We start from the raw sequence: 13,873 nt of genomic DNA on the forward strand, positions 1-13,873 counted from the left end.
GGTCAGCCTCAGCTACTTCGGCCCTTTGCAACTCAGTGAGACCCTGTTTCCAAAAAAGGATAAAAAATAGGGCTGGGGGTGTCACCCGGGGATAGAATGCCGCTGGGTTCCATCCCCAGAACTGCAAAAAAATAAAAATAAAAAATGGCGTGGAGCCACAGGTCACCACAGCAGCTCTGCTCCAGGGCTCCAGGCGTCACTGTCAGGGCCCCCCCAGAGCTCTGTGGGGAGCTGGGATTTGTTGCCATGAAGCTGAGCGGGGTGGTGGTGGGAAGCGGCTTTCGGGAGCGGGGCTGGGGGACGCTCACAGCCCAGCCTTCGCCACCTCTCACCTTGGACCCGCAGATCCTGGAAACCCCCAGGTGTCGCCTTGCGTCTCAGGATGGAGAACAAGAAGCGCCTGGCCTATGCCATCGTCCGGTTCCTGCACGACCAGCTCCGGCATGGCGGGCTCTCATCCGATGCCCAAGAGAGCCTGGAGGGTAGGCGCCTGGCTCCTGCCCGCCCACCTGCAGGATGGCGGGCAGCCCGGGATGCTCACGGTCCCCTCGCTGGCCGTGTCCCCGCCCGGCCTGGTCCACGCCCCAGCAGGGCCTGGGAGCGGGGAGGAGCTCTGGGAGGCCGCCATGGTGGCTGGGGTCCTTGCCAGCAAGTGCGGCCCCGCCACTGTCCTGTCCAGGTCCTGCGTGCTCCAGTGGCCAGCTGAGGGGGCCGGCCGGTGGGTGGGCCACAGCCAGGGTGCTGTGGGGGAGGTGGCCGCGGCGCCGTCCCCTCGCAGTTGCGGTTGGGGTCAGGACGTGGGTGCGCAGCCCCTGGGGCTCCACCAGGTGGGCAGGTGGGCGAGGGCACCTGTCCTGCCTGCGGCGGTGCCTCCTTCTGCTTAGTACCCCTCCGCTGCCGTCCTTGACATCCTGGGTCCCCGGGCCAGGCTGAGCCCCCCACCCCAGCCCGGGTCCCCAGCATTGTGACCCCACAGAGTGCCCGAGGCTTCAGGCTGACAGGACCCCCGGGTGGGCAGGGCTCTGGGGACCCTTGTTGTTAGGCATGGCGGGGGGAGACTCGTGACCCCCAGGCCGCAGGAGCATCCTCGGGGCCACTGGGGGAGCGGGAGGCGCGGAGGAAACGCCCGTCCTCCCTGCAGTGGCCATCCAGTGCCTGGAGACCGCCTTCGGGGTGACGGTGGAGGACAGTAGCCTGGCGATCCCGCACACTCTGCCGGAGATATTTGAAGCCGCTGCCACAGGCGAGGTGAGCTGTGGGGAGCGCGGGCCTCCTCCAGCGCCTCGCAGCCCTGCGGCCGCGCGGGCACAGCCGGTGTCTCCCTCTGCGCAGGACATGCCCCGGGACTGGAGGAGCCCCGAGCGGACCCCGCCCTCCGAGGAGGACTCGGCGGAGGCAGAGCGCCTTAAGACCGAAGGTGAGGGGCCCAGGGCCGCCGGGGCCGGGCGGGTCCGTAAGAGTGCAGAGAGCCGGCGTGGCGGTGCCCCCGGGACCCCAGTCTTAGGAGGCCGAGACAGGAGGCTCGCAGGTTCAGCGACAGCCTCCGCAAGTGCTGAGACCCTCCGCAGCCTGGAAGACCCTGCTTCAGGATGGAGATGCGATTGGGCTAGAGCTGGAGCTCGGGCGCGGGGTGCCCCTGGGCTCAAGCCCGGGCACCCAAGGGGAAAAACGGTAGCTCATGGGCGCACGGTCCCTCCGCGTCCCTGAACCCCACACCTGCAGTCAGCCAACCACGGCCCACGCTCCAGAGCGGGTCGTTAGGGCGGGTGTGGGCTCACGCCTGCAGTCTGCAGTGCTGGAGTGAGCCTGGGGGAGCGCAGGATCAGAGTCCCCCAGCAGCCAGCAGACCGCTTTCACAGAAACGCCAAAGAGGGCTGAGGCGTAGCCCGAGGTGGAGGCCTCTGGATCCCACCCAAGTGCACACAGCACTGCGTTGGTACTAAGCACTCAACACTGCGTCGGTACTAAGCACCCAGGGACCTAGACTTCGCTTGTCGTTATTCTAAGTGACAGGATGCAAGTTACTCAGGGAGCGTGCGCGCCCGTAACCCAGGGAGCGTGTGTGCCTGTAACCCAGGGAGCGTGTGCGCCCCGTAACCCAGGGAGCGTGTGCGCCCGTAACCCAGGGAGCGCGTACGCCCCGTAACCCAGGGAGCGCGTGTGCCTGTAACCCAGGGAGCGCGTACGCCCGTAACCCAGGGAGCGTGTGCGCCCTGTAACTCGGGAAGCGTGTACATCACACGCGGCGTCTGGAGACTTGCGGGCCCCGCTGCAGGGTGAGAGCGGGCTCCTGCAGGGGCTGCCTGCTGTGTGGCCCGTGGGGCAGAGACAGCTGGTGTCTGGAGGAAGCCGGGCGGCCCCAGGTCTCCTGAGACGTCCGAGCGTCGCACCCTCCAGCCCCGGCCCCCGCTGCCGCAGCCACCTGCCACACGTCTCCCTTCCTCCAGGGAACGAGCAGATGAAGGTGGAGAACTTCGAAGCCGCCGTGCACCTCTACGGCAAGGCCATCGAGCTGAACCCCGCCAACGCCGTCTACTTCTGTAACAGGTACCCAGCCGGGCGCCATCGCCCCGCCGCGCGGGGGAGCCGAAGGCGGGCTGGCTGCACACGCCGCCCACAGGAGCCATGGTGGGGAGAGCGTCCTGTGACCTCTGCTCCTCTCTGGTGCTGGGGATGGAACCGAGGGTCCCGCGCTCACCACCCAGAGCTCACCCCCAGGCCTGCTCGCAGCCTTTTTGTGTGTGTGTGTGTGTGGTTCTAGGGGTGGAACCCAGGGGCTTTTCTACCTCTGGGCTACACCCCCAGACCTATTTTATACTTTATTTGGAAATAGGGTCTCACTGAGTTGCTGAGAGCCTCACTAAGTAGCTGAGGCTGGCTTCGAACCTGCGTGACACTCCTGTCTCAGCCTCCCAAGCGCAGGGGTTACAAGCGGGCGCCACCACGCCCGGATTCCTGTCTCAATTTTTAAAAACTTTGCACAGCAGGGCACAGTGGTCCATCCAGTACTGAGGAGACTGAGGCAGAGGGACCCGAGGTTTAAGGCCAGCACAGCCACTGAGTGCTGAAGACCATTTAATTTTCTGGTTTTTTGTGGGATTGAGGGTACTGGGGATTGAAGTCAGGCTGGCTCTACCACTCTTGCCTGGGAGAAGGGACGGAACCAAGAGGCGGCCTCGCGGTGCGGCTGCAGGCCGCGCTCCCAGCGGCGCCTTACCAGGCAGCCAGCGCCGAGGCGCCCCAAGGCCTGCCTGCGAGGACCTGCCTTTGTCTCCCCAGAGCCGCGGCCTACAGCAAACTCGGGAACTACGCGGGGGCCGTGCAGGACTGCGAGAGGGCCATCCACATTGACCCGGCCTACAGCAAAGCCTACGGGCGCATGGGGTGAGCCACCCGACGCTCCCTCCCCAGACTCGGCCGGGGCCAGTGCAGCCCCGGCTGGCTGTGAATGCAGGGCCCCACGCCGCACCCCACCCGCAGGGCAGATGCAGGGAAACCTTCACTCCCCGTGCCTGAGGTTGGGTCTTTTCCTTTTTTGTGGTACCAGGAATTGAACCCAGGGCATCCTACCTCCGAGCTCCAGCCCCAGCCCGATTTTTTATTCTTTATTTTGAAAGAGGGTCTCACTGAGTTGCAGAGGCCTCACTAAAGTGTAGCTGAGGCTGTCCAGGAACTGCGATCCTCCTGTCTCGGCCCCCTTAATGCTGGGATGACAGGCGTGCCCACCACGCCCGGCTTGTTTTTGTTTTGTTTTGTTTTTGTCTTTATGGAACTGGGGCAAGAGCCCAGAGCTCCGTGTGCACCTGCAAGATAAGCGCTTGGCCCCGGCCGTCCCACCCGCGCCGGCTTGAGTGTTCCCAGGGCGGTTTCTGGAGCGTGGGGACGGGCAGCCGGACCCCTCACCTGGGCGAAGCTCCCAGGTTCACGTGCAGGGCCTCCCCTCACGGTTCAGTGCAGCCACCCCGCTGAGGGGTTGTGTGTGTGCACGCGTGCACTCACGCTCGCGCCTGGTACTGGGGGGAACCCGGGCGTTCACTTCCAAGCTCTTCCCCCGGCCCTTTCATTTTGTGCTTTTATTTTGAAACGGTCTCACTCGGTCGCAGAGGGCCTCAATAAGCTTCTGAAGCTGTCCTCCCCCAGTCCTGTCTCCGCCTCCCGAGGACTGGGGTTACAAGCGGGCTTTTGCTCTCAGTCTTTTGACGTTCCCAGGTGACCACCGCATGCTGAGGTTGTCTGGGCTCCCACCTGAGTCCCCTCGGGGGCGAAGGCCCAGACGTGAGCCGGGCGTGGTGGCGCACCCTGTAATCCCAGCCCTTGGGAGGCTGAGCCAGGAGGATCCCAAGTTCTGGGTCAGCCCCAGCAACTAAAACTAAAAAAAGGGCTGGGAGGTAGAATTGCCCCAGGGTGCAGCCTCCAGTACCCCCCCCCACACACACACACACACGCTGAGGTGTATTCTCGGGGCTCCTGTCACTCAGGGGACCCCAAGTTTCTTACAGGCCAGGAGTAAACACCAAGGCCGAGCCCTCCCCTGCTCTGGCCCTCCCGGGGTGGGCAGCCATTGGGGTCTGGGCTCCCCGATGCATCCGTTCCCCCGCGGCCCTTCTCTGTGGGCCGCACACGATGCCGGGAGGGCCACCGGGGAGGGCGGGCCACCTGGGCCACCCCGCGCTCCCGCCCGCAGCCTGGCACTCTCCAGCCTGAACAAGCACGCGGAGGCCGTGGCCTACTACAAGAAGGCCTTGGAGCTGGACCCCGACAACGAGACCTACAAGTCCAACCTCAAGATCGCCGAGCTGAAGCTGCGGGAGGTGCCCAGTCCTGTACGTGCCGCCGCACCGCGTGTGGATGGGCCCGCCAGTGTTCTGATCCCATGTGAGACGGGTGCAGGCCAGCCTCCAGCCCAGTGCTCGGGAGGCCGAGGCAGGAGGGTTGCAGATTTGAGGCCAGCCTCAGCAACTCAGAGAGACCCTGTTTCAAAGTAAAGTAGAAAGGGCTGGGGTGGAGCTCGTAGAGTGATCCTCTGTTCACTCTGTACCAGGAAGGTAGAGCGCAGGCCGGGTACGCCCAGGCTGGGCGCCGCGCCCTCCCTGCTGGAGCAGCCTGGCTCCTGGCGCTGCAAGGCCGTGAGCCCCGCGGGCCTGCGTGCGCCCAGGGCCACTAACGGGAGCTTTCCCCTCTGCAGACAGGAGGTGTGGGCAGCTTCGACATCACCGGCCTGCTGAACAACCCCGGCTTCATAAGCATGGTAACAGCTGTCACCGCGACCCCCACGCCCCTTGTCCTGGCCCAGGGGCCCTCGGGAGCGCGGCCCGCCCGGCCGCAGCCCTCACTCAGTAGACGCAGCTCCAGGAGGTCACAGCCACGGCTGGCCCCTGGGTGCAGAGAAGTTGGCCCGGGGTCTCGGGACACTGCGCAAGTTACGTGAGCTGCAACAGCAGCTCCCTGCCAGGACCCCGTCGGCCCGGGTGGTCTCAGCCTCCCCATGGCCACACGGCAGGGTCCCTAGGCCTCTGGTCTCAAGTCTTAAGGAAGAGAAAACCAGGTGCACACTTGATATCCCAGTACTTGGAACGCTGACACAGGAGGACCGCAGGTTCAAGGACAGCCTCAGCAAGTACCAAGACCTTGTTTCAAAAAGTAGGGCTGGGGGTGTAGCCCTGAGTTTAATCCCCAGTACCACAAAAAAAAAAGAGAAACTCTGAGGCCCCGGGCCGCCCAGCAGGCCTCTTGCCCTTCGTGAGAGGCGAGAGTTTCTGGGCCCGTGGCCCGTGGTGGGTTTGCTGGTCTGGCCTCGGGGCGGAGGCCCACACCTGCTGGCCCGCGTTGTTGGCTGTCCTCTCCCCAGGGGAAGGCTGAGCTGAGTGACCCTGCACCCCGTAACGAAGATGACCAGCCCCTTACTGGCCGCTCTAATGCTTTCTTTAGGTCCTAAGGAGGCCAGGCACCGTGGTGCGTGCATATAATTCCAGTACTTGGGAGACAGAGACAGGAGGATGGCAGGGTTGAGGCCAGCCTGAGCAAGTAGTGAGACTCTCGTCAACCTAGCACGACCCTGTTTCAAAATAAAAACAAGGCCTGGCCTTCTGTGGCGGGGGCTCAGAAGTAAATTGCGCCTGGGTCCGCCCCCAGCGCCCAAATGCTTAGTAGGACACTGTTACCATAGCAACACTAGACCCCCGCCCAGAGCAGGCAGCAGCGGGTGAGCACCTGTCCAGGCAGGGGCAGGGCGGGCGGGAGGCCGCTCCTGGGGCCACCAGGACCTGGGGTGCAGCGCCTCGGGCTGGCGCGGGGCGCCCTGGGCTCTGGCTCCACCACACAGCAGAAGGTTTTGTTTGGGGGTTTGTTTGTTTGTTTAATTTAAAAAATCAGGCGTTTGGGTCCTTTTCTGACGAACCTCTCTCTCCAGGCGTCCAACGTGATGAACAGCCCTCAGCTCCAGCAGCTGTAAGTGAGCCCCTGTGACGGACGTCTGAGCCCCTGTGACGTCTGAGCCCCTGTGACGTCTGAGCTCCTGTGACGTCTGTGACGTCTGAGCTCCTGTGACGTCTGAGCTCCTGTGACGTCTGGTTACAGCTCCCACTGGAGCAAAGGGCAGGGAAATCGCCAAAGTAGCGCAGTGTTGCGTCTCAGCCTTTGGGCTAAGATGAGCGTGACGTAGGGTCGGTAGGTTCAGGGTCACGGCCCGTTTCCACGCTAGCCCAGGACAGTCTTTGACCCCCCAAAAGGAGACCCCGTGTCCATGAGCACGGGCCTCTGGCCTCCCCAGCCGTGACTCTACTTCCTGTGTCTGTCCACCTGGGCGTTCCCACCATGGAGTCACGTGCTGTGTGGCCTTTTGGGTCTGCAGTCCTCGCAGAGCTCAATGTCCTGTGTGCTGTGGAGGTCTCGTGTGTCGAAGCCTCGCTCCTTTTTCGTGTCTGTGTAATATTCCTGCACGTGGGTGGACTGTGTTGTGCTTATCCATTTGCTTGCTGGGCCTGTGGGTAGCTCTCGCTCTGCGCACTGACTGGAGCTGTTGTGAGCACTGGGGCCTAGGTTTCCGCTTCACTCGAGTGTAGGACGTCGGGTTTAACTTGCCGGGCGCCAGGCCGCCTTCCTGATCCCCCAGGGCAAGTGCTTCACCCACTGGAGGCCGCTGGTCCTTGGGCCCGGAGCCCCCTCCCAGCGTGGCAGCCACAGATGCCACCTCGCCTCCCTGGAGGCAGAGCTGTCCTTAGGAGAAGCCCCGGGGCCTGCCCGGGTGGGGCTGGGACCTGCAGTCCGGCTCAGCGGCCGGCCGGAGGAGAAATGGCGGGGGCGACTGGCAGGCGTGCGGCCGGGCTGAGTCCACTTCTCCCGCAGCATGTCCAGCGTGATCTCCGGCGGCCACAACCCCCTGGGCACCACGGGCACCAGCCCTTCACAGAATGACTTGGCCAGCCTCATCCAGGCGTGAGTGGCGTTGCGAGACGGGGGCGGGAGGTGGGAGGTGGGAGGCGGAGCAAGGCAGAGCCCACCCCGCCTCGTCCCGCAGGGGCCAGCAGTTCGCGCAGCACATGCAGCAGCAGAACCCGGAGTTGATCGAGCAGCTCAGAAGCCAGATGCGCAGCCGGACGCCCAGCGCCAGCAACGAGGAGCCGCAGGAGTGAGCGCCAGGCGAGTGGCGCCGCGGCCCACGGGTCCGCTCTCCCCGCGTCTCCGCTCCCTCCCAAGACCATCTTAGGACAGCGCCTGGGAGGCTGAGACCGAGGACCGCAGGGTTGAGGCCTGCCTTGGCGACCTAGCATGGCCGCGTCCAGAGGAAAAGTAAACCGGGGTGGGGTGTGGCTCAGAGGTAGAATGCCCTGGGTGCGTTCCCAGGGCCACAAAAACCTTTCAGCCATTTAGACCCTTTCACCCAAATACTTTATTTATTTCTTTATTTTGCGGTACTGGGGATGGAACGCAGGGCCATTCTACCTCCGAGCTACACCCCTATTTTTTATTTTTCATTCTTTATTTTGAAACGGTCTCACTGAGTTGCAGAGGCCTCACTAAGTAGCTGAGGCTGGCTGCGAACCACGATCCTCCTGTCTCAGCCTCCCCGATGCTGGATGACAAGCGTGCGTCCCCACACCCGGCTCACCTTGAGAGCATTTTTGAGTCCACGCTGCCAGAACCTTCTCCATAGTGTCTGAGGGTCACGGTGGCCGCCGGCCCCACGCCAGCCACAGCGCCCTCCGGCCGCGACGCAGCGGCTGAGCGCGCGGCCTGACTCCGCCTGTCCCTCCCCAGCGGCCGGCGCTTCCGTTTTCCTGATTTCCCATCGGACTCGTGCGAGGAGGAGGAGCTCGGCCCTGCATGTGAAGAAGGACTTTTACTCTGCCCCTTTCCCCTCGTCCTTCCAGGGCCCCGTTTTGTATACTCACAGCCAAGAACCAGCAAGCTGAATACAGACCGCCCGGCCTCCTCCCCAGGAAGCCCAGGCGGGCCTTGAAAGTCTTTTCTAGAAGTCGGGGTCGCTCCTTGGCCGGCGGCTCTGGGGAGGCGGCAGCGTGGCCCCGAGCTCCTGGTGGCACCCGTGGCCCCGGCCTCCTGCAGAGACTCCTGGCCGCTGCCCCCTGCGTGGAGGCACCGCGACCTCGGGACTCCGGCCGCCTGCGGGCGACTGCCTAGTCCGCGTGGCGGGGCCGGGTCAGGCTCTGTGATTCTTCCAGCCATCGGGCGGCGGGCAGGGCCACCCCTCGGCCCGGAGCTGCCCCCAGAGCTGCTTCCAGGGTGGGACCTGCAGGGCGCGGGGCTCCAGCTCCGCCGGCACCCGCCTCGGGCTCCGGGTGGCCTCCGGCCCGGGTGTAGGTAGAGGGCCTCAGGGCCGCCTCCTCTCCTGCGGCAGGGGTCGCAGGTGCGTCCACAGGGACCGCGCGGGAATAAACACATTGTCGCCTCTGCTTGTCTCACCCCAGCAGTGTCCTTCCTCCCGGGTGTGGCCCGCCTTGCCTGGCACGCGGGCACGCGGGCGGGCGGGCGGCCTGAGCCCAGGGGTCCTCAGCCCCGATGGCGGCTGACACTGGCCTTGGCAGAGGCTCGCGCAGCAAGGGGCCTGGCCTTCCCGCTCCTGACCCCGGCCACTGGCAGCTCTGCGGGGCGGGCACCGTGCCGTTCTGCTTTGGGGGCACCCGCCTGGCCCCACCCTGGCGCCACGGAGCGTGCAGCAGCCCCTGTGTGCACCCCGTTGCTCCCGCAGGCAACCCAGTCTGAAGGAGCGAGGTTCTGGGCTCCACGCCCCTGCCGTTTCCATGAATGTCACAGGAAGGCCACAGAATGGGTGGCTGGGCCCCCAGCGTGCGGGGTGGAGATGGGGCTGCTCAGCTCCACGCGGCCCAGGTGCCCGCCAAGACGACTGCCGGAGGAGGCGGGGCGCCCGCCAGAGCACCCCGGCCCTTTGTATGTAGAGATGTGGCGGTGCGCACCTGTGAACCCAGCATTGGGAGGCTGAGACGGAGGACCACGGGATGGACATCGGCCTCGGCAATTTAGCAAGACCCTGTTTTCAAATAAAGTAGCCTGAGGGCGGCGGCCACAGGTAAAATGACCCGGGTCGAGTCCCCAGCACTACGAGAAACTATGGGATGGCGGGGTCTGGGGACGGAGGCCGCAGGTTTCCAGGTATTCCTGCCGGCGGGGGGTCAGGTAACCATGAATTGACATCGTGCGTCCTGGAGCTTCGAGGCAGCTGCCGCTTAAATTAGGGCTCAGGAATCTGCGCCCGGACGCAGGCCCTGGAGCGGCTCGGAGGTGGCCTTCCTCTTCAGGGACATGCGTCAACATCAAGGTGCACCTGTCGCTCCCAGGCCCGGCCTGCTCAGCACCCTACAGTACATAAGGTGCCGGTGCTGAGGCCGCCAGGCCCTGCTGCATGAAGACCACCCAAGCCGGGCGTGGGCCCACGCTTGGAGTCCAGCCGTCGAGAGGCTGAGACAAGGATCCCGGTTCACAGACAGCCTCAGCTACTCAAGTCCTTTGCAACTCAGACCCTGTATCAAAATAATGAATAAAAAATAGGGCTGAGGGTGTAGCTCTAAGGTAGAATGCCCCTGCGTTCCATCCTCAGTACTGCAAATAAATAGAAGAATAAAAAATCGGCTGGGGGCAGGGCGTGGTACTGCAAGCTTGTGATCTCAGAATTTGGGAGGCGGAGACCAGAGGATCACGGTTAGTGGACAGCATCACCTACTTATGCCCTTCGCAACTCAGTAAGACCCTGTTTCACGAAATAAAAAAAAGACTAAAGCCGGGCGTGGAGGCGCACGCTTGTAAGCCCTGCGCTTGGGAGGCTGAGACAGGAGGATCGCACAGGTTCAAAGCCAGCCTCAGCTTGCGCTTGGGAGGCTGAGACAGGAGGATCGCACAGGTTCAAAGCCAGCCTCAGCTACAACTTTCGAGACCCTGTTTCCAAAAAATATAAAACATAGGTCTGGGAGTATAGCCCAGAGGTAGAAAGCCCGTGGGTTTCATCCCCAGTGCCACACACACACATACAAGAAATAAAGTCTAAAAAGATATAGGGCTGGTGGTGTAGCTTGGAGACAGCCCTGGGTTCAGTTCACAGCACCACAGTTTTTTCATGTGGTGCTAGGGATGAAATACCCCCTTGGAGGTGTATTCTACCTCTAAGCTACAACCCTAGTCCTGTTTTTCAGTCTTTTTTATTTCTTGAAACAGGTGTAGCTCAGAGGTAGAATGCCCCTGGGTTTATTCCCCAGGACTGCAATAAATAAATGAATAAAGTGTTGAGTATAGCTCCGAGGTAGAGTACGCCTGGGTTTAATTACCAGTAACACACACGCTCACACGCAAACACTCTCACGCTCACACTCACAAGCGCGCGCACACTCATACACGGTATAGTGGCATTAAGTGTGTCTATGTTTTCCTTGTCCTGCACTACTAAGTCTCGAACCCAGGGCTGCTCTACTGCTGAGCCACATCCGCGGCCTCTTCTGTTTCATGTTGAGACGGCCTCGCTAACCCGCAGTCCTCCTGCCTCGCCTCCTGAGCCTCTGGGACGGCAGGCGGGCACCACCTCGCTGCCATCCACCCCCAGAACGTTCTCATCTTCCCAAACCGGCACTCTGTTCCCATTCAACACCAACTCCCCACCCCTCCATAGCCTGACAACCACCATTCTATTCTTTTATTTATTTATTTTATTTATTTATTTATTTTGGTGGTCCTGGGGTTCCTGGAAGCCCTTCTACCTCCGGGCTACACTCCCAGACCTATTTTTACATTTTTATTTGGAAACAGGGTCTCCTAAGCCAGCGCGCGCGGCTGGCTTCGAACCTGCGCGATTCTCCTGTCTCAGCCTCCCAAGCGCGGGGATGACAAGCGTGCGCCAGCACGCCCGGCATTATTTATTTATTTTTGGAACCAGGGTCTCACTGAGTTGCTGAGAGCCTCACTCAGTAGCCGAGGCTGGCTTCGAACCTGCGCCATCCTCCTGTCTCAGCTTCCCCAGCGTGGGATTACAAGCGTGCGCCACCGCGCCGGCTGAGGTCCTTCTTGACCTCTTTCCCCTCGTAAGTGTGCATGGGTGTTAAGTGCAGTCACCATGGTGCACAATCAATCTTTTGAACTTCAACTCCTTCCTCCTACCAACAGATTTTTTGAACCTGTGGATCTGCTTTTTTTTTTTTTTTTTTTTTTTTTTTGTGGGTCTGGGGAAAGACCCAGAAGCATTTGACCTCCGAGCTACCCCCTCCGCCCCACGTTTTTATTCTTTGTTTTGAAACCGGGTCTCCCTGAGCTGCAGAGGGCCTCGCTAAGTAGCTGAGGCTGTCCTCGAACCGCGAGCCTCCAGTCTCAGCTCCCGGGAATGCTGGGATGACCAGCGTGCGCCCCCACGCCCGGCGGATCTGCTTCTTAAGCCGCCAGAAAGGACAGCAGCAGCAAGGACGCCTCGGGAGGACCACCCGCCGTGAACACTCGCTTCCCGCCAAGCCTCCACCCGAGCGGATTCAGCACCGGGCGCCCCTGGACAGCGCCGGACGCGAAACCCTCCCGGAACCGCGTCTCCTCGCTCTGAGTTTCCGGCCGGAGCCCTTTGGTGGCTGCGCCCGCCACTCAGCGGCCGGAAACTACTTTCTCTCGCCGGTAGGAGAGGCGGAGTTGCCGCCTGAGTGGCAGCCGCCGCCGCCAATGGGGCTGGGCGTCCGGCCCGCGGCGCTCGGGGCGGCCAATGGGCGGGGGCGGGGGCGGGGCGGGGGCGGCGGCGCGCCGAGCGGGGGATTCTCCGGGACGGCGGCGCGGGGCCGGGACCGCGCGGCGGTTGGCGGCGGGCGGCGCGGGCTGCGGGCCGGGGCCTGCCCAGGTACGTGCGGGCCGGCGGCGGCGGGCGGGCTCGGCGTCCGGGCGCCGGGGCACAGCCGGGAGCGCCGAGGGGGCCGAGGGCCTCCCAGTAACGGACATGTCGGTCCAGGGCAGAATCGACTCGACTCCGGCGCCCCGCGTCACGTCAAGAGGCTTCGGCCCCTCCAGCCGGCGGCGCCGAGGATCGTCCTGCGCGGCGCGGCGGTGGGTACGAGGGACGCGGTCCAGAGCAGGGCTCGGCCAGGGGAGGGTCTTTTGAGGGGCCCTAGGGCGCGAGACAACAAAAGACACAAGGACAGCGGCCTGGAAGATTGGGGGAGACGGTGGTGCTAGGCAGGACATCCCGTGCCAGGGTCCTGAGGCAGGAATGAGCTTGGAGCACTCCAGGTCCAGGAAACCGGTGTGGGCTGAGACGGAGGCAGAAGCCAATCGCGCGCATCCTCGCCCCGGGGAGAAGAGTTTAGGTTCCCTTGTTGGGGGCCCGGGAAGCCAGTGGAGCGGGGCCATGCCGAGGAACAGCCCGCCACGGTGCCAGTGCTGTGGAAAGCAGGATCTATAGGAACCACAGGCTCCTGTGGGTCCCACGGCCGTGAACTGTGACTGAGCAGAATCTTTCCTCATTTATTTTTTGTGTGTGGCACTGGGGATGGAACCCAGGGGCATTTTAACTCCAAACGACACCCCAACCCGATCTTTTATTCTCTGTTTTGAAGCAGGGTCTCACGAAGCTGCAGAGGGCCTCACTAAGTAGCTGAGGCTGGCCGCGAACCTGCGGCCCTCCTGTCTCAACCTCACGAGCATTAGGATGACAGGCGTGCGCCACGACGCCCGGCGAGACCCCATTTCAAAAGAAAAAATGAGGCCAGGCCTGGTGGCACATGTTTATAATCCTAGTACTTGGAATGCTGCGACCAGAGAATTGCTGGGATGCAATCGTATGTAGCGTTTTGAACCTCATATATGCTGTATACGTACAATGTACCAGTAAAGTATAAAAAAAGAGGGATCCATACATTAAAAAAAAAAAAAAGCTGGGCGTGGTGGCGCACGCTTGTAATCCCAGTATTTGAGAGGCTGAGACGGGAGGATCGTGATTTGAGGCCAGCCTCAGCTACTGAGCAAGGCCTCTGCAACTTAGTGAGACCCTGCTTCAAAATAAAGAATGGAGCTGGGCGTGGTGGTGCAAGCTTTGGGTACTTGGGAGGCTGAGACGGGAGGATCGTGATTTGAGTCCAGCCTCAGCTACTGAGCGAGGCCCTCTGCAACTCAGTGAGACCCTATTTCCAAATAAAGGATAAAAAATAGGGCCGGGGGTGTCGCTCAGAGGTCGAACACCCCTGGGCTCCATCCCCAGCAATAAACGGGAGCCAGCGCGACGTGCTTCGGTAACCCCGTGGCTGACGCCCGTTCCTGGTGTTCACAGGCGCCGGGTGGAGCCATGAGCCCCCGGCTGCGTGGCCGGGCCTGGTAGCGGCGCGGCGCCGGCGAGTGCGCCCACACATGGTTTGGCCCCGCAGCAGCCAGCAGCACCCAGGCCGCCGCC

The 13,873-nt window shown here is 62.7% G+C and overlaps 1 protein-coding gene across 1 annotated transcript; it reads left to right on the forward strand.

Annotated features, from left to right (window-relative positions):
• Positions 1-382: 382 nt before the first annotated feature.
• SGTA (small glutamine rich tetratricopeptide repeat co-chaperone alpha) lies at positions 383-7,631 on the forward strand (the record flags this gene model as incomplete). Its single annotated transcript, XM_080712887.1, has 10 exons — positions 383-482; positions 1,142-1,248; positions 1,333-1,417; positions 2,448-2,547; positions 3,280-3,384; positions 4,685-4,823; positions 5,186-5,248; positions 6,410-6,447; positions 7,345-7,434; positions 7,517-7,631. 10 exons carry the CDS (start codon positions 383-385, stop codon positions 7,629-7,631), a joined length of 942 nt encoding a protein of 313 aa, XP_080569013.1.
• Positions 7,632-13,873: the final 6,242 nt, after the last annotated feature.

This window comes from Muscardinus avellanarius (genome assembly GCF_963383645.1).
Source record: "Muscardinus avellanarius genome assembly, chromosome: 16".
In the NCBI taxonomy this organism is placed as follows: domain Eukaryota; kingdom Metazoa; phylum Chordata; class Mammalia; order Rodentia; family Gliridae; genus Muscardinus; species Muscardinus avellanarius.